The 27,374-nt window shown below is 43.7% G+C and overlaps 1 protein-coding gene across 3 annotated transcripts in view; it reads left to right on the top strand.

Moving 5' to 3' along the window:
• The window catches only part of ACTN1 (actinin alpha 1), an 85,613-nt gene that overhangs the window by 53,503 nt on the left and 4,736 nt on the right, over window positions 1-27,374 (top strand). For 2 of the 3 annotated variants that reach the window (XM_056492160.1, XM_056492158.1), the window contains exons 6-19: window positions 548-626; window positions 6,441-6,522; window positions 8,088-8,173; window positions 14,862-14,954; window positions 16,033-16,263; window positions 16,794-16,941; window positions 17,517-17,667; window positions 19,983-20,091; window positions 20,568-20,708; window positions 22,627-22,809; window positions 23,524-23,658; window positions 24,472-24,651; window positions 25,546-25,692; window positions 27,242-27,322. In XM_056492160.1, the coding sequence (XP_056348135.1) occupies window positions 548-626; window positions 6,441-6,522; window positions 8,088-8,173; window positions 14,862-14,954; window positions 16,033-16,263; window positions 16,794-16,941; window positions 17,517-17,667; window positions 19,983-20,091; window positions 20,568-20,708; window positions 22,627-22,809; window positions 23,524-23,658; window positions 24,472-24,651; window positions 25,546-25,692; window positions 27,242-27,322 (1,846 nt within the window). The remainder of the gene's footprint in view (window positions 1-547; window positions 627-6,440; window positions 6,523-8,087; window positions 8,174-14,861; window positions 14,955-16,032; window positions 16,264-16,793; window positions 16,942-17,516; window positions 17,668-19,982; window positions 20,092-20,567; window positions 20,709-22,626; window positions 22,810-23,523; window positions 23,659-24,471; window positions 24,652-25,545; window positions 25,693-27,241; window positions 27,323-27,374) is intronic. The other variant, XM_056492159.1, reaches the window with a different exon arrangement.

Raw genomic sequence — 27,374 nt, forward strand, 5'->3', positions numbered from 1 at the left:
ATAAGAGGTTCTCTTGCTCTGCTTTTCATATTTCCAAAGTGGCAGATGTTCCAGTGAAGATGGTGCATAATAGTGTTTTTTCCACCACATCTTGGAGCCTTGTATGAACCATATAATGTAAAGCACTTCTGAGCTTAACTGCCATCTGTGCTTGCCAATGCTTTAGTGGAGCTAGCTGGAGACATCTGCCTTTTCCCTAAGGACTTCATTTGTTCCTCCTTTATGGCTTGTATCTACACCTTTTTTCAAACTCGAGCTCACATGTTGCACAGGACAGGCACAGAGAGTTCAGCACAGAGAACTGCCAAAAATGGAGTGCCAGCTCAATGGGCAAATCTTAATCACAGTGGATTTTTGTAGGGGTTGAAAGGAATCTTTATTGCAGTCTCATGTATGTACAAGATATCCCTCATTCCCAGCACTTACAGAAGTTTAGTTGGAAACTAAACCAGAATTAGTTATCTCACTGTCTTGGTGCCTTCCCTCACCACTGTGTGTCTCCATGGCTGAACAATGTTCATTGTTGTCTCTTGTGTTTCTCTCATAGCTGGAAGGATGGCCTTGGTTTCTGTGCTTTAATTCATAGACACCGTCCAGAGCTCATCGACTACGGGAAGCTACGAAAGGTACAAATCCCATTTGTCTATCAGACCAGATGCTTGGCACCTTAGAAGTAAAGAGGGAAAAGAATTAGCTTGATAAACATAATTGGAGAACTTCAGCACAAGCTGGCAGTTGCAGGACTGAGGGAAGAAGGAAGGAGGGATGAATCAGTATATTCAGGCTTCTTAGTGAAGCGTGAACTTAATGAGCTTCCTGCTTGACTTTCCCTGCTTTCAGACTGCCTTGTATGAGACACACGTGCCCCAATCCCAGCTGATGAGCAAAAGCTGGCAAACTCAGTAACACCAAATGTGAGAATAGTTCTCTCTTAATGTCACAGACTAGTGAGTCAAATCAGGCTTAGCATTTCTGTGGAGAGTTGGATAGAAACCAGTTATCTGGTGTTCAAAATGCAATAGCTCACTGAGGGGTTTGTGTGCCCTCGCTGGACACTTGTCACATGCTGCCAGCTTAGCTCTGTAGTCATCTGCAATGCTTCTGGGCTTCTTGTAGCATTTAGGTATCAGCATTTGTCAGAAAACTCAATTTTACTTAAATACTTGTTCCAGCAGCATGATACCAAGCTGTTCCGAAGTTTACTTTCTGTGTGGTTTGGAGACAAGATTGCTGAATGGATAATTCAATATGGATATCCACTTAGTGGTTTATGCTGCTCCCAATGTCTTGACCCAGCAGTGCAGTAGAAGATCAAACTAGGTTCTTGTCCTACTGGCATTCCTGCAGTCTGCTGAGATCCAGTTTCACTATATCTGTGCCCATGTCACCAAGAGCATAATAAAATGTCACCAAGAGTGTAATTAATGTGTTATTGCTGGGGCTAACACAAAAATCTTGTTTATCTGGTCTCCTGGACTGGGTATTTTTAAGTACATGGCGTGCCTGATGTTAGGGAAATAAACATAGAAGCCCATGACCAACAGATCTGGGCTCTTGGATCCCCATTCAAATGGAAAATGTAAATGACCCAAATTAGCTGCATCCCAGAGGCAAGTAATTGTACGGTGCCTGATCTGCTATTCAATAACCTTTTAGATCTTTACTGTCTTCCAGAGCAGTCAGTTTTTCTGATCAGTTTTAGTCTGGAGTTAGCACTTGATGAATAAGCAGTGGGGGGAGACTGTACCTGTTTACATAAACAGCAGCAAGAAGAAAAGGAATTATTAGAGTAACATTTTCTGTGCCTAATCTTGGGAAAACAACACAAGCTAAGCAATGTGTGCCTGACAAACCCAGGCAGGTAAATGCTGCAGTGCACTCTGCTATCAACAAAGCCCTGAGCCAAACCCAGGCAAAAACAGAGTGAAGGAAAGTGAGTTATTTGTTGATATTGACTGCAGGCTTTTTAAGGTGAAAAATAGGGTGATTGTTCTAGCCAAACTCAATGTACACAAGAGGGGATTTTTCCTACTTGAAGTAAGGTTAAATGAAGCCAGCATCTTTTGATCTCTGCTTGCTTTTGATCCTATCCTTCATCTGATTCCTTATGTCCTCCTTAAGTCTTCTCACACTCTCTGTATAATTTTTATTGTTGTTCTACCTCAGTTACTCTAAAGAGATGAGCTTAAATGTATGTTGGAGAACTGTACAACTGATGAAATATTGAGCAAATAGCTAGGAGGAACTTAGAGTCTGGTCTTTAGCTCTGGCACTTGATATGTGCTGAAGGGAAGTTAACCTTTTTTATGCTAGATATTTGAAACCATTAGTGTAGTGTATAAACACAGAGGAGGCTACTGAGAAGCAGCCATTACAGTGGATAGTAGATTAGAGATCCACCTCAAGTTCTCTTCCAGCTCTAGGGAGCAATTAGTGGCATCTCAGTTGTGTGTGCCTTTGGCAATGCTGTGTGTGTTTCTGTGTATACACATACACACAAATCTATGAGATACAGAGATGAAATCAGTCCAAGCTGCCCAGAGTTCTGCACTGTACTTTTTGTTTGGGCAGCATTCTTCTGCAGCTTGTTTTCTGCTCTTTCACAGAGCCTGAGTCTAAGCTACAGACCTGTATTGCAGTGTATACTTGCAAAAGGTAGCCAGGCAGTGTAGTAGCCATATGTCTTCCCAAAATTTAGCAACTTCTTTTGTCAGCACTGTTTTGTACTGAGTTTGTTCCTAGCTATTTTTCCTAGTCTAGCTGTATTAGTGGAACAAGCACAGTTCTCTGCATACGGGCACTGCCTAGCTGAATTTATTTGTATAGTTCAGGCCTCAAAACAACAGGTGCAAGTCCAGCTTGGTGTTGGTGATTCCCTGACACCCCAGCTACTTGGTTAGATAGTTTCTATTTAGTGCAGATCTGTCTGCTATTATCCAGCTCTCTGTAGATAAGGTCTTAGAATTCAGCTCATGGTCTGCAAGTGAGAGGTATGCAGAACATGGGGTTTCCCTTCCTCCTTTTATCCTTGACTGTAGCTCACCTGTGAGCCACATCTAAGATACTTTTGTCAAGTACAGTGATTGACTGCTGGCTCTGACACCCCCTCATATACCACAATATGTATAGAAGTGTGGTCTGTGTACTGCTGTGTTATATGCAGGTATTTCTGAAAACATGAGTTTTGGATTTCTTTCGTAGTGTCTTCAATTCTAACAGATAGAGTAAGTGCTTGCTCTCTCTCAATTTTCCTTCCCCTCCATCTCCTTTCCTGATTGCTAGTTAATAGATGATGTTTTTTATGTTACATTGCAATAATTGCCATGGCAACCTTGTGTGCTGCAAGGACTTGGAAATAGCTGGAGGAGGAAAGGAGTTCCTCCGTGAATAGGGCTGTGGCAAAAGATGAAGAGCTGTGATAGTCTTTAGTCAGCAAAGGCAGAGAATGAGCCAGGTTGGCAGCTGTCTCAGGCAGGTTTGCTGTCTGCCACCACTCCTCCATGGTAAAGCTGTAGATTTCCTTGTGGCTAGCCCAGCTGGAGTCTGGGAATTGCTGTTCCTTTTCATGCCTCTGCCATTCCTATATTCATGCAAATGGAATTGCAACCAAGACATCTCCGCAGCCTCATCTGGGTCAGTGCTCTTCTGGGTGTGTGTTTCATCTGTGGAAGGAGTCAGGGGACAGGTGACTTGTCTTTTATTTGATCTGCTGTGCTTGGGTCCTTAAAGTGTGCCTGCAGCCATGGTGCTGCAGAGCAAGGCTTGGAGCTGACTGGCCAGTCTTCATTATACTACTCCTTCTCATGGGTGTCAACTGAAACAGGTGATTTGAGATAATGATTAGCTGGTGTACAGTGGGATGGAACTGAAAGTGATGGAGCTGGGAGGAATTTCATAGGGCTTGAGACCCTGTTGTAGTCTTGAAAAGCCCCGGGGGAAGCCCTAACTCATGCACAAAGAAACATCATTGTTAGCATCAGCTGCTCCACTGTTCTTGAGGGGTGAAGTTTTTCCTACAGGGAACAGAGTGTTGCTTGAGTGTAGCTCTCTGCTCATTTCCAAGCTAGTCTTGGACTTAGGTAGCTTAAGCAGTGCTTAAGACTAGTGCTATTCCTTAAGAGATGCTGTGATCACACATCTTTATTGCATTTGAAGTAGAAATCTGCTGGCTTTATCTAGGTGAGTCTTCAGTTTCCCACACGTTAAAACTTCCAGCCCTTCCTTTGGGACTGCCCAAGCCCAGTAAGTTTTCCCATCAGGAAACCTCTCCCAGATTTCAGCCAAAAAATTCTTTGTAACCTTTGGCAACAGTGCTCCTGGTGTTGTTACTTGCAAACTGATAGGAAAGCTATCTCCAGTGAGAGATTTGCTCCTCCCTTTTCTCCAAGAGAGGCTGGCAGATCTTCATGCAGCTTGTTCAGATGGGTCTATGCTAATGAAGGGTTTGTATTAATACTAAAAACTCTGTCAAGGTGTTAATAACTGCGATGATCATGGTCAGCATGGGCTGAAATTTGCTGCACAGTGGTGACATTTCTACTGAAATAGAAAATGGCACATGGGTTAAGGGAAAACTGTTTAGGGTGTTGCCATTTGGCATTTCTGGATGCTCCTGCACTTGAGTGACAGAAAAATCTGTTATTTTTCTCTACCTAAATGAAGCTAGGGCCAGGTAAACAAAGGTTATATACCAGCTAGTCTCACCTCCTCAGATAAGGCTGTTGGTTACGCTGTGGGTTATAGAGGTTTCTCCACATCAGGCACAGAAGACAAGTAGGTTGAAATAGAAGTGGTTCCTCTAATTCCATGGCATAGGATGGTTCCTTGTAGCTGGAGAATAATAAAAATCCACTGCCTGCTCCACTGCTCAACTCTGAAGAGGTGGATGTAGATATATGTGATGTAGTCACCACTGAAGGTGTGTTATATAGGAATACAGGGATTTGACACTGTCATACTGCTGGCTTCATCACAGCGTGCCTGTGCAGCATTGCCTGCTTAATATTGACTTGTTCCAATGGATTTAATACAGATCCCTGTCTGTTTTAGTGGCCTTTGTGTTTGAATTACTTTAATAGGTGAAACATTACTGTCTGATAGAGACATTCACCCAAAGGAATATGTTGCTGATATTGGATGCCAACCCTAATTCATGCTTGATTCCTAGGGAAATGCTGCAGGAAACTGCTTTTCAGAGCAGCTCAGTTTCCTAGTTCATGAAGGCTGTAATCTGAGGGCAGCATAATGACCAGTGCCATAGAGGAAGTTTTATTCATGCCCATACCCTGTCTGCCCAAGCCTGCTTAGCTTCATCTTTCCTGCTGGGTGGGTTCGAAGGAAACTGCCTGTTGATTAGAGTTCAGGCACAGCTTAATCTTCCAAGTCAGTGCAATAAGCAAAGGCACATGATTCAAATAGAAAATAAACAGAACATGGATGCCATTCTAGAAAGAAGCTGAAATAATTTTACTACTTATTTGTTGGCTTTTTATGTGGGTCTCAGTGTGTGTGGTACAAATGATAATATGGAGTGTACCACCCTGTGTTTCCTCCCTCCCAAAAGACACCAAAGATGGCTAAACACTAGCAGTTTATATCCAGTAGAAGCCACATGTCAGTAGAAACTGATAATGCAAATTGTGGATTGATCCTTCAGAATAATCAAGTATCATAGTTGTACAGAAATACAGGAACAAGCTGGTATGAGAACCCAATACGGGTTGGCAAGTGTCTTTTTGCTAATTATTATGTTTGAATGCTGGACACAGTTTTCAGAGAGTCTTTCATTTTCAATTACATTTGTATTTCAGTTATTCTTGTGTGGCTTTTTAAAATCTACAGGAAGTTTATATAGAGAGGAATAGAAATGTACTAAGGAAATTACAAGAGCTGTGCAGAAGGAAAAGCCATACTCAAGGCAAAATGGGTACTTTTATATGTATTTGTTTTGTAGAGATTTGTTGAAACATTTCTCTTCCTCCCACTCAACTGGTGTTCAACAAACTGTACACTTGCTAAGGACAGCACCCGTTGCAGATGTTGTTACTATTTTAGTATTGCTTAGATGTTCTAACAGATACACAGCTCTACAGTTCTTTAAAATGGAAGTTGCAAACCTAATATAAGCATGAGATGTAAATGTGAGATGTGGTCTCATCATTTACTATCTGTGTGATGTGAAGCTAATTTTACTTACAACTAGATTCAAGATAAAATGCATTATTCCTATTTTTGTAAGTGTATAGTTTATATGTTAATTATCATACCAAAAGTCCCCAGGCTCTTTTTTTCAAAAGGAAGCTAAATATTTCATCCTGCTACATGAGGCTTCACACAGAATTTTGTCTGGCAAGCACAGTTACCAAACTCTTTCTGAGAGAAATGCTGTGTACCATGTTAGAAGTTGATGCTGATGCTCTTCCTCTGTTTTTTTTTCCCAGGATGATCCTCTCACTAATCTAAACACAGCTTTTGATGTGGCTGAGAAATATCTGGATATTCCGAAGATGCTGGATGCAGAAGGTAAAGTAGAATCCAATAGCTTTTAACTTGCTTTTTCTCAAGAAATTTTCCACTTCTTCTAGGTGGACTTCTTTTGTACAAGATTTCAGTAACCTCTGAATGTTCCCTGCGTGACTGTGTGGTAAATGCATAGGGAAAAAGTTAAAATGGAATAATGAGTCACATGTTCTGCTTCTCTCTTCCTCCTCTGTCCTTCAGTCTTTGAGTCTAGCATGGAGATCTTAGCTTGGGGTTGACAAACAAGGCAGAGATGAGTAACACCTGTCATTTGCTGACTGAGTGTTCCCTTTCAATTACCAAGCCAAATAATGAGTTAGTGTATGGTGTAGGACTTGGTTCCTTTTGCTCCAGGGTTTATTTGCTAGTGTTCTTCCTTTTGAGGGCATGGTATTATTATTATAAAGTGCTTTTTCTTGACTTCTCAGAAATGTTTGGAATGCAGATCCTTCACTGACTGGGTCTGGAGACTAAGGCAGAGTTCCATGTTCAGAGATGCTTTTGCTGCTGATTATGACTGCATGTCTGAGGCCACTGGGACAGCAAGGATTACTTTTCAGAGCCTTGTCAGGGCCAACTTGGCAATAGATTTTGAAGACTGTAACTCTGGAGTACAACAACAGCCTGAAATAGTTCACTGGTTGTTGGCTATTGGCCTGAAGGCAGCTGGTTTCAATGGCAGAAGCTGTATTTCAGACTTGGATTGGACAGAGAAGCAGTTAAAGATTTTTGTAAAATAAAGGAGTGAGAGGAGCAAAGAGGAAAGGTGCGAATAGGACAGCCAAATCCAGTGACCCTGTATTTCAGTAGCTAGGATATTCATATTCCTAGGTAGTATTTCTCATCCCCAGAGATCAGTTTTGCTTTCCCTGCATTCATCATGCTGAGGTAAAAAAAACATGAGGTTTCCAGAGTAGATTCAAATGTTTCCTGCCATTCTGTAGGAAATAGACACCTCCAAAATAAGTGGATCTAGCTTCAGATCTCAGCAAAAGTAGCAGTGATGAAGAGGGCCCCTGGCAAGAGTTCTCATTGCTCTTTACTGATTTCTCTCCTCCCTCATGGAGTCGAGCTAATGTGCATTCCTCCACACCATTAATTCTGATCTCTGGAGGTGTTGAGTTTCCCCTGAAACTAATGAAAGGGCTCTTGAAATTCAAGCCATCATTGTGTTGAAATGGAGGAGGGAGACATGGAAAAGAAGGGAGAAAGTATCTTTCCAGAAGGACCGAACTGCATGAAGAAATTGCAGTATGTCTATAAAAGTCATGTCAGCCTGATGCCAGTTTGGGTTGATTCAGTCCACTCAGTGTGACACAAGACATGCTGACATATGGCTGCCTTAGCCTGGCCAGACTCTGGAGGAAATGTTACGATGGAGGAGAACCAGAAGGGTGATATCCTGGGTTCTGAAACACACACATCTTCTGGGGAATGCTGGGAAGCCCTATGGAGTGGCTATGACACACGCACGCCGCAGCAGGCCTCCTGGACAGTGTGGTTCTACCCCTCCTCTGCTTTCCTCCCATCACTTGATTATGCTCTTAACGTGAGGTTTTTTTTGACAGACATTGTTGGAACTGCCCGTCCTGACGAGAAAGCCATCATGACCTATGTTTCTAGCTTCTACCACGCCTTCTCAGGAGCCCAGAAGGTATCGCAGGATCCCAAGCTCCCTCCACAGAGCACACCTGGTGCCGTTGCTAATGTCCAAACCTTTTTTTCTTTCTCTCTCTCCTCTCTAGCTACGGTCATCTTTATTATTATGTTCTTGGTAGAGTTGGCTGTTGGTTCAAAGTGGTGCCCCAGATAAAATACATGGGGCAAGGGAGCCAGGAATTCCATTTCCCTGTAGTCAGCAGTACTTCCAGTGGCATTTAGGTATGCCACACTCTGGCACACATGTAAATGTAAGGAAGTGGGGGGCTCTGCCTTCTCCATTTGCCTTATGAACTGCTGTCCCAATGGCCAAGAACCTGTACCTCTTGATCCTGGTAAATCTGAGGTAGGATGCTGATCTTACAAAAAGCAAAGACCACCACATAAATGCTCTGCCCAGCAGAAACTGCATCTTCCCTCATGGGAAATAATACAGTTATCTATTCACTTTTTTTTTTTTTCCATTTTCCAATGGTGGAGAAGCAGAGCTGACTGAGGTTTTATGAAGGGTTTAATGAATGGCCAAAGCTTTATCTTTTGCCTTATGTATGCTGCAGGTTCCAGCACCCTTACCTTAAGGTCTGAACCTGCTTGCTTTTTCAAGTTGTGCCACAAATTCAGTCCCAGTTCACCTGGGGCTTACAAAGCATGTCTAACAAGTACATCCATGGTGGTTTTGCAAACAGAGCATTGCTTATCATGACAGAGATGCCTGTTTTTGTTCATTAGTTTCCTTTTTTCCCCCCTCTATTCTCATCCATGTTGGAAATCAGGCAGTTGAGTCTTGCTACTTCTGGTTTACCATTTTCCTGTTGGTAATGGAGACTCTTAAGGGAACCATTTTGCGGGTGGAACCTTGCACACATCTCTTGCCAAATCCAAGCAGGCTGGTGTGCTTGAGTGCCTTAGGAGCAGGCAGTGCGGGTTGCAGCAGAGCAGATCCTGTGGGAAGCGCTCTGCGTGGGCAGGCTCTGATCTCCAGCTCCTCGGCGCACAGAGGGCCTCGAGCGCGGGCGGCCACATCTCCAAACAGCCCGTTGGCATCCTTGGGCCAGGCCAGATCCCCATCTCAGGCTGCCCTGGATTGGGGGTAGGGAGGGGTGCCGCTTTGAGCCACAAGCCAACACTGCTAGCCACCTTCTGATCCGAATTCCCAGCTCTCCGCATGGAAATCTGTTTGGCCTGTCCTGCAATGCATGATGGGAAGTTTTCTCCCCCTCTCTCACGCCACCCATTATTGTTTTGTTTTATCCTATGTGCTGCTTCTTACTTTATCCTTTCAACCTCTTTTCCTTCTCTGCACAGATATTTTAGGCACGCTAAGGCCGGATGAGAAGGCCATAATGACCTATGTCTCATGTTACTACCACGCCTTCTCAGGGGCGCAGAAGGTGAGACTTTACTGCTAACAACCCCTCCCCTCACCCTGCCCTGCCCACCTGTCCTCTCCAGTGAGGAACACCAGACCCCATCCGCCCCAGGGCCTCTGCAGGGCAGCCCAGTGCATCCAGTGATGCATTTGGGTATGCCATCTGTAATCTTGCTGGAGAAGTGATGTAAAATGTCCTTTTGGACAGGCTTGAGCTGCTCCTTCCCTCCAGTCTGACTCTGCAGCAGAGGAGGAAGCATTTGGTAAAGCTGGCACTGGAAGATGAATGGGTGTCTGCTCTGACAGAGGCAGTACCCTTTCAGTAACTAGTGGGCATTGTCCTGGCCAGGCAGTGCGCTTCCAGAATCACAACAGTCAAATCCGCCCACTCCAGGAAATCACAGCCTGTCCTGCTTGGCTGCCATCCTGCCTTCCACACTCAGCCTCCACTAGGTCAGGGGTCTTTTCCTAGGCTGAATCATCCATGAGCTGGTTACATAGCACTTTTGTGCTCCAGCCATGAAGCTAATTTCTACCAGGCCTTCAGCTTTCCCAAACTCAGAGACTTTTCCATTCCTTGTTTCTTCCTTGTAATTCTCCCCTGTTTCCCAAACCACCTATGTGTTTTATTTGTCTTTTCTCTGCCTTGCCCATCTCCAGAGCTTCAGGCCTTCCTTCTTCCTCTGCTTCCTCTTTACTTCAAAGTCTCTTTGTCTGACATCAGAATGTTTGGAACTAAAAACTTAAGTTGCAGATCGCCTTTGGGCAAGCAATTTCCCAGCAATCCTTTGAATAAGGGAAGAAGGTCAATTCTTTTCTCCCATGTCATAACCTGCCTGGGGTGTAGCCCTTCCACAAGATTACTGCTGATTTCAAATAGGAGGCTTTAGAACAGTAAAATCTAAAATCCAAGACTACATTCTCCATGTTATGGGCAGGCCTTTTTCTATTTGAGACACAGTCCTTGTGTTGCCCAGCTTGAGGGCTAACCTGACTCTAGGAAGGTTCCATCTCCTTTATGCAAAGTAGTGCTGATGGTCCCAACACTGGTTCAGTTTCCATGCTGATATTGGCTTTCAGAGGGCAAATGCAAGCAGTAGTTACCAGGGAGCAGCTCTTTAGTTCAAGCTTTTTGTTCTCTGCCCAGTTTCATATAAATTATGTGATACTGTCTTGTTTCCAAGAAACTGGGAATGTGTCCCACATCAGTGCAGTAGACTTGCCCATTTGGCATAAATTATGTAGTCATGACTTTTCTGCTAGGATCCCGTGGTTTTTTTGTTCAAAACACTCAAGACCAGTCTGCAAGCTCCAGCCAGCTGACACTTGCCTAGGAAGACTGTAGTTTCAGAAATTATGCCAGCCTTATGATGAGGCCTCCTGTTTGCCAGGTGCCCCTGAGGGACTGCTCCATGCAGTCTGCTTAACCTGAGGAACTCTAAATGAGGAAACATCAAATCATATGCTTGCTGCAGAAACAGCCATGCCACTCACCAATCTCTTCCTTTTCTCTCTGCGCCCATTCTATGATTTGGAAACCTGCTCAGCAGGTTCCGTGCTCTGATCAGCAATTTAGGTGGATGCTCAGTCTCCTGGGATAACTGAAAACAGTCTTCTGCTTGCCTCAGGACCTGAACCAAGTAGCTGGGGCAAAAACTAGAGATGAAGTTTCTCTGTTATTAAAGTTTCAATCCCATGGAGTCCAACTGTCTTACAGGGAAGATTTAATATGTTACTAATTTTTTAGCAGTGCTCATGGGCCAGCAACTCAATTGTGCCCTGGCAGGAAGGGCACAGCTCCTTTTTGGAGGTGCCCTAGTCATAAATTCACTAGCTGCTAAGTGACACAGATTCAAACCCACAGACAAATGCAAAGTGATTGCTGAGTAGAGGCCCCTGCCCAGATGTTACTGTGTTGCCCCCTCATGCAGGGTTAGGTGACTTACTGTGATATCACTCAATTTTTCATCCAGATTTTTCATTACTGCCACCAGGCGTGAAGGGAGACTCCCATGAGCCGCTTTCTGCTTCTTTCATTCTCTTATCCTGAGCCTTTGAAGGTACAGGGTCCCCAGCCTGACATGTGTATGTAGATGGCTGCTTTTTCTCTCTGCCATTTATATATATATATATTTGTAGGTATACTTGCTTTGGTTGGTTTGCTTGTTTTCTAACCGCTTCTGACTTTCACACTAAATGCATGCAACTACTGGTTGGCTTAATATTTTGTAAACTTGTGGCAATTTCTTACTAATGTTTTGCTGTTTTATTAAGAGATTGTGTTTGGTGTATAGTATTTTGGAGTGGTCCTCTGAGGTCAGAGGACTGCAACAGGCAGGCATCTTCCCCTGAGGTCAGAGGACAGCAACAGGCAGGCATGCCTACATAGTGCACTGTGGGAATGCCTTCCTTCATGATCCTCCTCAGCAGAAAGACTTGGATCCATGAACTAGAGAGACTGCAAACTCTACTCCTATCCTAAGCAGTTCAAGTTATGGTTGAGAAGCACAGAAAAGACGAAAGGCAGATAAATTGCTGCCATTAAGTTTCTCATTTGGATTCCACCAGACAGCATGTGCATAGACACAGCAGCGTGGTATCACAGGGAATGTCCTGGGCTTGCCCTCCCCAAGACTCTGAGTGCAAGCAGTACAGTGTGTCAGCATGATGCTGCACTGGAGCTGATGAGCTCACACAGATTCTCTGAGAATACAGATAATGCAGCTTTCAGACCCCAGGATTCTGCATCTTCTCAGTGCTGTCCTGTGCCTTGTGAGCATCTTGGCTTTTTTGGAGTCACCATGAACATCCTAAATGCATCATTACCTTTAGGAGTGTGGGGAAGCCAAAATAGCTTTTTCCACTGAACTAATGAAGGTGTAGGGGGAGCTGCCTTGGCCTCATGTAAACATCTTGGTGTGCCACTCTTCTTTTACCTAAAAGTATTTTGCCTTAATTTTGATATTGCCATCACTATGGATCAGCTCATTAGCAGTTGTGTGGGGGTATTTGTGAAGGTTGCCTGAAAGCTCTGGCATCCTTCTGTCCTACCTTGCTGAGAGCACAGTGTAACATGTTGCTCATTACATTAATGGTGATTGTGGCCACAGAGCCTTTCCTATGGCTGCAGCAACAGCACACTATTGCATAGAGCAGTAGCAGTTCCAGGGCAAGAACCATTGGGAGGCAAGTGCTAGTGGGGGAGAGAAAGACTCTACACTCCTGCCATTAGGATAATACAAATAATGTTGTAACTGCTGACATTCTTAGGGTCTTTTTGTTTGGACAGTTGTTCAACACGCATATATACACACACATATTTGAACTTGGGCAGCTGGAGAAAGTCTATCATCAGATACATGTAAATATGCCTCAGTGGAATGGGGTCCTGCCTGCCCAGCTGGCTGCTGCTGCAGTGAGCTCATGGGGTGTAAAAATAAAAAGTTAAATGAACACCTCTCCTGGAGTGATTGAGATAAACATTAGGTATCACCAGTTCCCTGCAGTCACTAGGCATATCATGTCTTTTTGACATACTATTTGGTCTCATGTCTATAGTTTTCTCTGTATATCAAAAACACTCCATTAGAGTACAAACTTTAGTTAAAAATAGGTAAAAGTACAAGCTTTCTTAAATGTAACCATTGTTTGCAATTTTTGCACATTTCTTTTTAAGTGAAACTGCTCCTTTTTCTGTACAGGTCTATCTGATGTGTTTTAAATTAGCTGATAATCCGTGTATCTCATAGCTGGTCCACTTTAGTGAAAGGACAGATGACTGAATAGATGTTTTAACCGCTTTGTTTCATTCTACAAATGAATAAGATTGCCATGTCCTCTGGGACCTTAGCAATCCATACATCACTGTACAGCCTATGACTTTATTGCTATTCTTGCTGCTTCACATCAGCTGCAAAAATTAGTTTTTTTCTCAAATGTCCTTGAAGATTGAATAAACAGATAATAAAAGGTCTTTTAAAAATAGAAGAAGGTTGAAACTTACCAGCTATAAACTCAGCAAAACTTATTTTGGCATCAGTCCTAAATGGAGTTTTGAGGCAGGACACAGCATTTACAGTTGGTTTGCTGTAGTGTTGGCATGTTGTCCTCCTTATTTGCTCTTAGCCTCTGTAAGGAGTACTTCTCCCAAGGAAGCCTGTAGGTACCTCTAGCACCTTCCCCAGGCACCAGGGTCACAGCTGTACTGTGGAAAAAGGGGTCTGAGCAATCCCCTGATGCATCACAGGGGCATATCCTCAGGCTTTGTGGCATGGCACACACCATGGTGATGATGAAGGGAGCTGATAACCCACAGATACATTCTGTGCAAGGATCAGCCTGCTTGTGTGTTCCCCATGCCAAACACACGCATGGCACTCCAGCCCACACTGACTGCTTCTGAGTTCATAGCTGGGATTTTTCTGATCCTTACTTTCCAAATTCATGTTCTAACATGTTGAGCTCCCTGCAGAGAATCAGGTTTTGGTCTCACAATGGAAAGAAAAAAACAACAAAGCTCCAAACCTAAATAGTAACAGTAGGATATTTTTTTACTGTAAGACTTATTTTGAAAGAGTAAGCAGAAAGATTATCCAGAAAAGTGGGGGGAGAAGAAATCCTCTTCTCAGCTGGATCATGAGACTCTGAATACATGGTAGGTGTATGCTCCACCAAGGAGGTGGCCCTGAAATCAGTGCCAGAAATACAGGGAGAACTGGAAGACAGTTCTGTTGGGCAGAATTTAAGATTAAGAGAAGTATCTACCATTTAATCTGCCAAACAAAATTAGGAATTTTCCTGTAAGTCCAGTGGGTTAACTCTGTTTTGGTAGTTCTTCCCTGGGGTAAAAGTACAGAGACAGTCTCATCAGCTTGACATCAGTCTTACTGCTGTTCCAGCTCAGAATGCAGGTATGGGGAGTGGAGGTGGCAGCAGAAACTCCCTGTCTTTGAAGAAGTTACCAGGGTCCATCTGGTAGGAAAAAAACTATGAGTCCCTCTTAGAGCAGCAGCTCCAGAAAAAGCATAGAAACATTGGTTGTCCCACTACACAGAAGGGAGAATCAGCACAGCTGAGAATCTCTGAAAAAGGGAAGAAAACAAATCATTATAGAAGGCCAGTTGGAAAGCAGAGAGGTCAGGACAGACATCCCAAAGTGCAGACAGGTTGCTAGAGCTAAGAGTAGGAGATTTAACCACAGGTATGTAGCAAGAGGCTAAGATGCAAGTTTTGGTTTGTATTTTTTTTTGTTTTGTTTTGTTTTTTGTTTTTTTTTTCACATTTTTCCCATCTTCATTTTTCTTCTCTTTGTCAGGCGGAGACAGCAGCAAATCGTATCTGCAAGGTGCTGGCAGTCAACCAAGAAAATGAACAGCTCATGGAAGACTACGAAAAACTGGCCAGTGATGTAGGTGTTGGTTTCTGAGTGGTGGTATGCAGAAAAGAATTGCATTTAATGCTGATGGGTAATCTTGGGGAATGCAATTGACCCACTGCTGTTGTCTCTGGAAAATTATTTTTTTGCTCTTCAAATTAAAGACCAAAGTTACCTTAAATACAAGAACAATTTACTTTAAAACAGAAAGCTTCCACAAAGAAGCTCTCAATTTATTAGGAGCCAACCCAGAAATGCTAAAATCGAAGGAAAAATCAAGTTGGTTTAACTTTTGTCAAACTTTACAAGGTCATTACATCTTCCATATAGCTTGTATGCTAATATACTTTAGAAGTCAGAAGTTGGATTAGAGAATAAAAGTTAGAGATACTTGAAGAAAGAAATGGCATTTGATGATTATGTAAAGAATCTCTGTCAGATACAGGCTGGAGGCTGCTTTTGTTAGCTGAAAAGGCTGACAGACTGACAACAGGAAAACTACAAGAGACCAAATGTGGACTGGAGTATGTTTGTGGTAGATAAGTAGGGAGGAGAAGATGGACAGCAGAAGGGCAGACATAACCCATAAGCCTGGTTTCAGCCTGATCTGAAAAACAAAGGGCACTACTCCAGTCACACTGTAGAGTGCCTATTGCATTAGCAGATAGGTTTGTTATGGAGATAGATCCAAAGAGCGACAGTGAATTTGAGGAAGCTAGAGTAGAAAAAGTGTGAGGTTCAACTGAAAGCAAGAACTTGATTTCTTCTGGAGATAATATGACTTACAACATCCTTTAATTATGCAACAGTCCAGAAAAATTCTTAAGGCTTTAACATAATCTGAGGATATAGTTTTGGTCCTCCTTGTGCAAGAGCTGTGCCTTAAGCACGTTGGCACTGATGAAACAAGCAGTACTATTAGAATGTGCTGCTCGTAAAAAAAAAAAATATTTCCAAAAAAAGGTGGAAAACTTTTCTTTACAAGCCCTGCTGGTGGCAAAATCTTTCTGACAGCAAACATAAAAGTAAATGGTCCCTTATGAAATCAGAGCAACACCTGCAGTTTCAGCACAATTTTCAGTTCAAGGTTTCTTGTCATTGCTCCTTCCAGCTGCTGGAGTGGATTCGTCGCACCATCCCCTGGCTGGAGAACCGGGCCCCAGAAAACACCATGCAAGCCATGCAGCAGAAACTGGAGGACTTCCGGGACTACCGGCGCCTGCACAAGCCCCCCAAGGTCCAGGAGAAGTGCCAACTTGAGATCAATTTCAACACCTTGCAGACCAAGCTGCGGCTCAGCAACAGGCCAGCCTTCATGCCCTCCGAGGGGAAAATGGTCTCGGTGAGTGGGGTGGCTGCTTCTGTGTACCCCAAACAGGCCTGGGAAACTAGACTCCCTTTCTGCCCATGGGTGGGCAGAGAATGCCCATCTTCATGGTGAGATATTCTGTGGGAGGAACCCTGCAAAATATAGATCAGGGTAGCCATGATAGGAGAGGATCAAGTGGTCATTGCTTCCCTGTGTCTAAATCAGACTCTGAGGCTCTTCACAGGTTGCATGGCTTTATGAGGAGATGTCGTGGTGGCTTTCATTCTTTCTGATTCAGAAAAAGTTGAGTTTTATTAAAGTTTCGTGTAGGGGAACTTCAAAACTCTAGAAGTGTTTAGAGCGGCTTTTTTCTGCAGACAGTTATATCCTGCCACTTCTAGTCCTCCTTAAGTCAAAGACTTCGTGTCCCTGCCTTGTCTATGAGATGAAAAGCCTATGCTCACTCCCTCCAATCCATGGAGCCATGTAACTCACTGGGACTAATACTGGGAAACATCTTCCCTCCTCTAACTTGCCTTGTCTTCTCATGTTTCTGTCTCTAGGATATAAACAATGCCTGGGGTGGCCTAGAGCAGGCTGAGAAGGGCTACGAGGAGTGGTTATTGAATGAGATCCGGAGGCTGGAGAGGCTGGATCACCTGGCAGAGAAGTTCCGGCAGAAGGCATCCATTCATGAGTCCTGGACAGATGGTAATGCCAGCCTACATACTTCCTGTTGCCTGACACCGTGCTGACTGTTATGTAGGGAGGAGGAGATGGATTGTGCATGGGTCCTTCCATGAGGGTTTCCTCTTGAGAAGGCTGTCTTTATTTCTTACTTTATTTGAAAACAATGTATGGAAACCACCTTGATCTCTGTTCTGCATCATGCAGTTAGCGTTGGCATTTCATAACTGTGGCAAAGTGAGAACTTTGGCTAGAAGAATGCAGCCACAGAGCAGATGAAAAGTTCCTGTACAGTAAATGCTACCATTGGCTTTTACAGGATCAGCATAACCCATTTTGCACATACTGAGACGAGTCCAGTATAAACTGTGACGGTGCTAGCTTAAGCTACATTATGTGCCCTTCTGTGTTGTTAATGGCAAACTCTCACTTCGTGGTTTGAAAGTGAGCACTGTGCTTCTCTAGGCCAGCAGGCACAGGGACAAGCCTCGGGCAGGGCAACTGGAGCGAGGCAGTCCAGGGTGTCTGGGTGGGGAGAGCTGGCTTTGGCCACCCTGGGTCCTCTCCTTCATTCCTCTGTCCTTTGGCTCCCTCCCCAGGTAAGGAAGCAATGCTGCAGCAGAAGGATTACGAAACTGCAACCCTCTCGGAGATCAAGGCCCTGCTGAAGAAACACGAGGCCTTTGAGAGTGACCTGGCTGCACACCAGGACCGCGTGGAGCAGATTGCTGCTATTGCACAAGAGCTCAAGTACGGCACCCCAGCGCACGTCCCGTCCTTGGGGCCAGGGAGGCTCACTGAGCTTTGCCCTCTGGAGAGCAAAAAATCCATCCCCGTACAAAAATGCTGGGAATTCCCAGTGTTTCCAAACAGTATCTAGGATACTGCTGTCCAGTATCCGGACACACCAGAAAAGCAGGCCAGAAAGTGGATGACCTGTGGGTGCTGTTGAGGAGGAGGCAGAATTATACTCCTGAGCCAAGTTTCCATCCTCTTCCAGTTCATTATGCTGCCATGAACCCTTTCCTAAAGAGTCTGACCTGCTGCTGGCACATGCTGTATTTCAGGGTTATGACACTGTCATACTTTTCAAGGATCAGAAGGAAAGAGGAGAGAATAGGAGGATCTCAGTTTGCTCTCTTTTATTAAAAAAATAGTCCTCCTTATTCCAGCAGGGAAAAGCTGCTTGAGCCCATTGTGACCTCATTCTTTCCCCCAGGAGTACCTGCTGAACAGTGCACTCCATTCAGCACTTGCTGCAGGATATCCTTGCAGCAGATCAGGTCTTTCCCTTCTTGGAAACCTTCAGCTCCACTCCTTTTCCTGGAGTAATACAGGTTACCAGGATAAATGCTAGAATAGCAGGCAGGCAAAGAGGTAGCAACTGCAGTGAAGGAAGGTTTTGGAACCCTCCATGTTTCTGAACTACTTGGTTTTGACTCTGTTTCCTATTTTAAAAAGATTTATATATCACACTGGCCTATCTGAGGTTAATGTCTGGGCCAAGATCAGTCCTCTTGGGCTGAAGAGCTGGTTTTCTCTAAAATTTAGGATTATTGGATCAAGATCGTTATCTTCTTTAACAACAGAGATTTACAGAATTGCTCTCTTGTCCACTGGAGGATTGACCTTGGAACAGGAGGAGGGTTCAAGGCAATCCTCCATGTCAGTAAGATTAAAACTGAGTCTGTCTAGTCAGCAAGCATTACCTGACCTGCCACTTCCAAAGCAGACACTACATGTCAGCCAAAGCAGCTGCAGCTCTAAGAGCAGCAGTGAAGACCGAAGCCTAAGCTGTGGGAGAGGTTATTTCTTCTAAAGTGTGAGAACAGCAGGCTCTGCTATTCTTATAAAAGCCATCTTCCATTTCAGCAAAGGGGCCATGCCCTGAAAAGCCATGGCAGAGCTTTTTTCTCACCCAGAGACACACTGCCAGAGAAATGCAGAGGATGTGGAGGAGGCCACTTCAGCTACCCATGGCAGAAATGTTCCCCTCTCTAGCCAAAGTGTCCAGCATAGGTGTGCTACAAGACAGGCTTTCAGAAGGAGTTCTTTCATCTGCAGTGCTGGCTCTGCAGCAAAGTAGATCAAGCAACTGATCTGGATTAAAAACCTAGCAAATAAGTTATTTTTAGCCCAAATCAGTTTCCTGACTAGTTTACTGGAGGACTCCACCAACAGCTGTGCCCACACACCCCAGGAGGGCCATACAATAGCATGAAGAAGCAAGGCTGGGGGAGGCAAGAGTGTAACCTGCATTACTGCTTAAAGAATTGCTCCTCAGATGGCTCAGGGTCACTCAGTGATTTATTTTGGGTTTTTTTTCAAGGTTGACATTTCCAGATTGGCTGGTGTCCCTCTGCCTGCAGATTCTCCCTCTTTGACCAGAACCATGAGCACACAGCAATGCAAGGCTGCAAGCTTTAGTGTGCCCCAGTGTGTTCCTTTCCCCAGGAATACTTTTACCAGCCTGTGTTCCTTGAGTGTCAGCCTATAGACATATCAGCAAAGCACTTCTTGTCAAGCATAAAGGAGAGAAACCTACATGGTTATTCTGGGATTGCCCTAAATAAATTTACTGGGTTATGTAATTCAGCTATTCCTTGCCACCTGTACTATGCAATTCTTAGGACAATCTTAAGCAGTTTCTCAGTGTTCCTTATAAAATCCTTGGTTTCCATTCTGGTGTATAAGACATGGTTTGTTAGGCTGCATAATGTTCTTAAGCAGCATACAGGAGCAGATTGCTCTGATCATAATCTGCTTATTTCTAGTTTGAGCAAAAGTCTATACTCCCTTCCCCCTTTGGCAAGTTATTCCCATCAGGTAGCCGGCCTCAGTATTTGTTGAGGCCTTGGGTGGTCCTGTTCTATTTGATTTAGTGTAACACATACAATGTATCCTAAACTAGATCATGATATCATCCTGACTTGCTTTATTTGCAGTGACTATGATCTCTGTCTGAATCTGTTTTCAAGACTGATCAAGATTTCTAATAGTTTTCTCTTATTTCTGTACAGGGTCATTATCTGACTTCTTGTCATTTTTTTCCCCACCTTTTATAGTGAGCTGGACTATTACGACTCTCCCAGTGTCAATGCCAGGTGCCAGAAGATCTGTGACCAGTGGGATAATCTGGGTGCCCTAACCCAGAAACGTAGAGAAGCCTTGGAGGTGAGATTACAAGTTGGACCTTCTGGGTAGTGCATTCGTGCTGCCCGAGCTGCAGTGGACACAAGCAATGTCAGCTTGTTTGTGAACTCCTAGAACATCCTGGACTGGAAACAAGGGCTACATTTCAGTGTACTTAGGCTGCTTTTCTTCGAGCCCAGTTATGGTGCCATTTGTTTGCTCTGGCTATTGATTTGTTTTTACATTTTTTTGTGTTTTGTAAGCTTATTCTGCTTGAAATTCTGCCTTGTTTTGTTTTATTTCAAAGGACCTTGGATTTATTTTATTCCCCTTAGAGGGAAAAAATCTGTCCAGTGTGTAATCTCTAACAGCAGAGAGATTTTTACTGACATGCCATCCTGGGAGTACCAAGGAGGTCTGAAAGGAAGGAGCAGCTCAGACAATCCATGTATTTATGTGATTATTCTTCTCCGGCCATCTATCCTGATTTTCTTTTATTTCTTTTTGTGCATGCACAGAGAACAGAGAAACTACTGGAAACGATTGATCAGTTGTACCTGGAGTATGCCAAACGAGCTGCCCCCTTCAATAACTGGATGGAAGGGGCCATGGAGGATCTGCAGGACACATTCATCGTCCACACCATTGAGGAGATCCAGGTACAGAGCAGTCATTTGCACTAGTTAGGTGGGGACAGTGAGAAGTTTGGGGTCTCCTGAGTTCTATGAATTCAGAGTGGTATGAATTTATAGGTTATATTTTGGTGCTTTTGCTCTATTGAGTGAGCCTTATCAAGAGAAATAAAAATGAGTATGTTTTTCCTTGATTTTCTCCAAAAACCTGGATCTGAATAGGTATAAAGCATACATACATCATCCTAGCTAGACACAAAAACTGAAAACAGATTTTTCAGAGTAACTCCAGAGCCATATTAATAGAAGCCTGAAAATTGAGGGAACATTTTAGGGTCTTGTAATTTTTCTTGACCCACATGAACAAAGCTTAGTGCTGCTTGCAGGGTCTGCAGGTCAATTCTCACATGGAATGTTATGTCCAGGTGATTTGATTCTATGTGATAGGATGTACCATGAGGACAATTGAGCTGCTAGCTGGGTTTTGGTGCTGAGCACAAGAAAAATCACAGTTGTCCACTTTGGTGCTGAATTACCATTTGAAATCAAAGTTGTCTTGCCTTCTCTGGAACAACAAAGACAGTATCTCAGTTTTTCCCCTTCTGAAAGGGTGTTAGGAATGCAGCTTAAGGTATATACAGGTAATTTGCAGACCTTAGAGAGCAAGAATTACTTTCCTGGATTGCAGTGGGGACTTCCATTTCACCTGCTCGAGGGGCTTGTGAAAAGAATCCAAGTCAGCTCTTTGCCAGAATGGCCGAGAGGAATGTGACCGTCAAAGGCAGTAAATAGGAGACCTGCAGGGAACACAACAGTGACAGTTACTGAGCTGCTACTTGTTTATTTCATCCTTCCCTCCTAAACAAAGGGGTTCATTAAGTCTTTCTTAATGCAAAATTGTCTAAACAGCACTTAACCATTTCCATCTTCTCCTTGTGTGAGTGTTTGCAATGTCTCTCCCAGCCCCCAGATTTGTATTACATCTCTATGGCCACTCGGCAGCTGTGAAGCAATGAGTCACAGTGTAAGGAAGGAATATTACAGAAAATAGTTAACAGTGTGTGTTGTGAGAGAGAGCAGTCAATCACGTGGTTTACTTTCATTCTTTCTTCTGTTCACACTGTTCCCTTGGTTATCCCTGCACACACCTCTGTTTCCCATGCATTTTCCTGTCTCTTTCCTTGCATTTGCTTCCCTAGACTTGATCTTCCAGGTTTCTGGGATGAAGTACCTTAAAGGCCTGTAGAATCAGTGGGAGATGAGCCAGGACCAGCTGGCTTGTCAGCTGGCTACAAACTACCAGCAAGCACACCCCAGCCATCAATCCTTGGAGCATGACCTGCACACCACAGTGAGATGGGTTGTGGTCAGGGAGAAGGAGCTGCCTTCCAGCAGCAGGAGCATGTGATGCCTGTGCAAGTTTGCAGTTGGCTGGAAGAACTTCACCTGGTTTTAACTGACTCTGATCAAATTGAAGCTGAACTCTTAGTACTCATCTGGAGTTACTTTAGGTGTAGAAATAGTGCATACCTAGTGGGAGGAGAAAACATAGTGCATTGAAACAAGTGAGACTTTTTTAATAGTAATTCTAGTAGTCAGATCTTCTTCCCCAAAGAGGCTGACAAGCAGTCACTGACAGCAGTGTTGAAGAAATAGTTCCCCCTAAATTATGAGCCAGTATTATTCCACCTATTTTTGGTGTATGATCTCTGTCACTGGTCAACATGGGACAGAAAGAGAGGGAAAACAAGACTTTGCATCATTTAACTACTTAAAGCATCCCATTTAGTGATACTGAGAGAACCTGAAAAGTGTATTAGAGTAGCCTGCATTGTGTCCTGGAAATATGTTAGTTTTTGCAGTCATTTCAGAAATACATTTGCTGAAGAGGATATTCCATAAGTAATGTTCTTACCCCTCCTTTGCTGCTGCCTTCCTTCTGCAGGGATTGACCACAGCTCATGAGCAGTTCAAAGCCACGTTGCCAGATGCTGACAAGGAGCGACAAGCCATCCTGGGAATCCACAATGAAGTCTCCAAGATTGTCCAGACGTATCATGTCAACATGGCAGGGACGAATCCTTACACTACAATCACCCCACATGAGATCAATGGCAAATGGGAACATGTGAGTTCTTTCCAGCCTTGCAGGGTAGTGGGGACAATGTCATTGCTTAACCACTTCAGGCCCAGGAAGTGGATTATTTACTCTGCAGTTACCCTCTCATGCTTACTGCTAAATTAAGTAGGGGTTTTGTCATTCGATTTTGGCTCAACTGCTGTGTACTTGGAAAGTGGAAGAGATCTTTAATATAAATGCCTAAGGCACATTAAACCCTCTTCTACATGCTAATTTTAAATTAAAGTTGCTAAATTTGAAGGCTTTGAGGTTTTTTGTCTTCAGTTGACCTGCAGGTAAGTATAGCATGTGAATCAGTGTCCTTTTTCACCATTCAGCCCTTCAGATGTTCTATCTCTGCAGCCAAGTAGCCTTTCCTTGCTGTAATCCTAAAAGACTGTCCATACCTGTTGTGCTTATGGTTTTTACTACTAAACAAAATCACCAATGTGAGATCTGAACAGAATCGTGCAACTCAGTTAACATGAGCCACCAAAAACCCAAATAATGAATGGAAGCTGCTTCTGGTCTTCCATGGCCTGACATGAGTTTATGTGTATCCTACAGCAGATAGGATTCACATTCTGTGAGCTTGCCCACTGGGACTTAAACCATATGATTGCTTGTATTCCGTGCAAACACCCACTCCTCCCTCCCTTGTGGCAGCTTCTGCATTTCCTGTACATGTGCCTTTGTGTGTCTAAACTGCTCCCTTTGTTGCAGGTGCGGCAGCTGGTTCCCAGAAGGGATCAAGCCCTGATGGAAGAACACGCTCGCCAGCAGCAAAACGAACGGCTTCGTAAACAGTTTGGTGCACAGGCCAATGTCATTGGACCCTGGATCCAGACCAAGATGGAGGTAGTGCTTTGCAAATTTTGAAACACTGTTTTCCTCTGTGATCTTCACTGATACTCTTATTTGTGATCTGTCTTGACCGCTGTCACAGCCATTTTTTCTTCGAGTTACAGCAAGAGAAACATCATAGAAAATATGAAGAATCCCAAGATTGACATTTGTTACTGAAGCATTTGTACTTTTCTTCCTCTAACTCTAGTACCAGGAAAAATGCATTACTTAAGATGGGGAACACTGGTATTTTAAAATTTGCGTTTATATGCCACAAATTCAAAATCCTAGATCAGAGACAGTTTGTGTAATTGCTTGCACAGCAATGGTCTTGATACATGTGACTAAATAAATACAATTAATATACCAAATATCTGCAGAGGAGACATATTTAAGGGAGATCTCTCTTCAGGTAAGATTGGAGTTGATGAAATGTAAAAATACGAAGCTGTTACTGATGGCAGGAGCTGGAAAGAAGGGAGCAGTTACAGAAATACATCTCTATGGAGAACTAACTTAGTGGCAGACAGTACACTAGAAAAAGATCTGGCATGGTAGATTACTAGCTTATGGACTGCAGTTTCCTTTTCTTTTGTATCATTGTTTTAGACACATCTTACATGACTCACCTCACTTGGAAAATGTTCAGGGCTGTGGTAAATTTTTTGCTGACACCGTCTCAGATCCTGTGGAGGAACTGCTCCACGAGATTTTTTTTTCTTTGAATTGCCATGCTGTGTGAATGAAATTACTGCAATAAATGTCAGGCATGTTGGGGCTTGTCCTTTCAGTGGAGTCTTAACTGCTTTGGCTTTGCTAATGCAGGAGATTGGCCGCATTTCAATAGAGATGCATGGGACCCTGGAGGACCAGCTCAACCACTTGCGGCAGTACGAGAAAAGCATTGTGAATTACAAACCAAAGATTGACCAGCTGGAAGGAGACCACCAGCTGATCCAGGAAGCACTTATCTTTGACAACAAGCACACCAACTACACCATGGAGGTAATTGTTTTGGCAGCAATTAGCCTCATCTGCTGTGGCAGTTAGCATCAGCCATATATAGCTCTGGCAACATGCTGTGATTCTCAGGAAAATGGAGAGCTTGATAATATGGCCAAGCATGCAACAACATGTCACTGAATTTCATTTTTGCCTTACTGCACTTCATGCCAACCCATTCCAATGTACTTCCAAATATAGACAACAGAAACAACCTGAATGAGATCCCATAGTGTTGCTTGAAAAATTGACAGGTCTTGTTTCCCCTGCCACTTGATTGTGTTAGCTGGGATTAGAAAGGGAAGTGCTGATGACTTTGAGCTGCCACTACCTGGCAGAAGAAAAAGGTCCAACAGAAGTTTTTTTTAAAGTCAGATTGGCTTTCTGTTGATAACGTGAGGGTTCTTGGGAGCAGTCTGAGATCAACATTAGTCCACCTGAACAGACAGGCTTTGAAACTTGATTTTTTTGTTTCTAGCCAGCTTTCCATTAAGCAACAGCAGAGGCAGGGGAGCACCAGTGTCTTCCAAGCACTGTGTTTTATTCACTTTCTTAGTAAGGAGAGTTTTCTGCTTAAATAACTCCTAAAAGTGTTTGCTTCTCATTTATGTAAAAGGCCTCCAATATGTTGCTTTGACCAGGCAAAGGAATTTTACAATAAGACCAAGTTTTTCTTGAGAAAAAAAGATCAGAAATTAGCCTCTTCAGTATGGGGTTTTTTCAGTCAAAATTCAGATTTTAAACACCTGCAGATTAGAAGGAATCTTTTCTGAGAAAATGGACACCAGGGACTGCCTTGCACACCAGGATGATTTAATTTGCAATAAGTAGCACATCTGATCCACTGGCCTCAGAAGCAGAAGAGCAACTTCTTATTGTCCTGACCTTTTTCACCAGCATATCCGCGTGGGCTGGGAGCAGTTACTAACAACAATTGCTAGAACCATCAACGAAGTGGAAAACCAGATTCTGACCCGTGATGCCAAAGGAATCAGCCAGGAACAGATGAATGAGTTCCGGGCTTCTTTCAACCACTTTGACAGGGTAAGTCACTGCTGACTGCAGCTACAAGCTTCCAGGTGGACTGCACAGTGCAATAAAAAACAAGCAGTCACTGCAATAAAATGGGATCACAGAAGATGTTTCATTCTTAAAAATGCCACTCCTGTGGAGTACTCAATTCTTTGAAAACTGCAAAGTGATTGTTAGCCTGGGAGAAGTATATCTTCACAGGAAACAGCAAAATTTTCTGGTAAAGCAAGAGTATGGAAAGGTTTGAAGGCTTTTTTAGGCAATTAGACTTTTATTCATTCCTCTCCAGAGAGCAGATTATTATTTTGATTTATAAAATTCTTGGGACCATCTGTTCTCCACTCTTCTATACCATCTCTGCTATATCTGAGGACAGTCTGCCCTCAGAGATTGGCAATGCTTTTAAATTGCTGAACACTGGCTATTTCAGTCCTTCTTCAGCTGTCTAAGAAAAATAAACCATGGGTTCTTTTCTTAGGAGAGTGACCCATAAAGCCCTGTAGATTTTATATTTTGACCTTCATATTATTTGCCCCTTCCTTCACAACAGTCTGAATGTTAAAGCAGACAAAATAAGGGTTTTCCACCTTCAACTATTTAATTATGAAGGCTTAACGTAGACTTCAAAAACTGGGTTTTCTTGAAGAAAATCACTTGTAATTGGCCCCATCATCCTATCTGTAGCTTCCTAGATCAGGTCAGAGGTGGTGGCAGCAGGCTGAGGCTCTTCAGTGCTTTGGGAGTGTTCTGAGCTAAAATTCTGCAGGATGGATGGGGATTCTTAGTTCCTGTAGTAGCTTGTGTATTATTTGATGGGTACATCCAAACACTGGGGGGAGTGGGCAATGAGCAAAGGGAAGAGCAGCTGCCAAGCTGTGTTGTTCTGCACTGTACATCCGTGCTGTTTGCAGAGCTGAGCACTTGAAATAGCTTTGCCAGTCAAAGCTCCACCTCCTGTGCAGGTCTCATAAATACAGCCACAATGCTCCTCCCCTGAGCTTCAGCTGGTTTTCTTTGTCTGTTCCTGGGATGCCCTGACAGCTAAGCTTCCTTGGGTGTGTTGCCAAACATACTTGCCCTCACCTACTCCTTTAGTGGAACTTTTGACTATAAGATCAAGGCAATGCTCCCCACTGCCTCTGCCTGCTTACCTGCACTCGGGGTTACTAGTGAAACACAGGGCTTCTGACACTGGATAACAAGCAGTGATGCAAGTAATTCACTTGGGAGATTGAGATCTTGAGGCTTCTGAGCATCAGCTGTTTTTGTCATTCAAATGCTCTCAACATGGGATGAGCTCTCTGAGAAGAAACTGTTCCAAGAGCATTTTTAGCACATCCTGAAATGTCATTGTGATATCTAATGTTGTGCACTTTTTATTTTTCTTCCCTGTCTTTCTATCTGCATGTCGTTCCTCCTGCTCCTGTCTCCTCACCCACTGCATGGTGCACCTGTTTGTTGTCCTTTCACCTCCCTTTGATCTCTGTGTCTCCCTTCCTCGTGCCCACACGTCACCGCACTGGCACTGCATGTCCTGCTGCCTGGCACACCGCATAACCAGGACCACTCCGGCACACTTGGCCCTGAGGAGTTCAAAGCCTGTCTCATCAGCTTGGGTTACGATATTGGAAACGATGCACAGGTACTGAAAGCTAGTGGTGAACACAGCCAGATATTAAACTGGGAAAAAATAA

The sequence above is a fragment of the Oenanthe melanoleuca genome, chromosome 5 (genome assembly GCF_029582105.1).
Source record: "Oenanthe melanoleuca isolate GR-GAL-2019-014 chromosome 5, OMel1.0, whole genome shotgun sequence".
Taxonomy (NCBI): Eukaryota; Metazoa; Chordata; class Aves; order Passeriformes; family Muscicapidae; genus Oenanthe; species Oenanthe melanoleuca.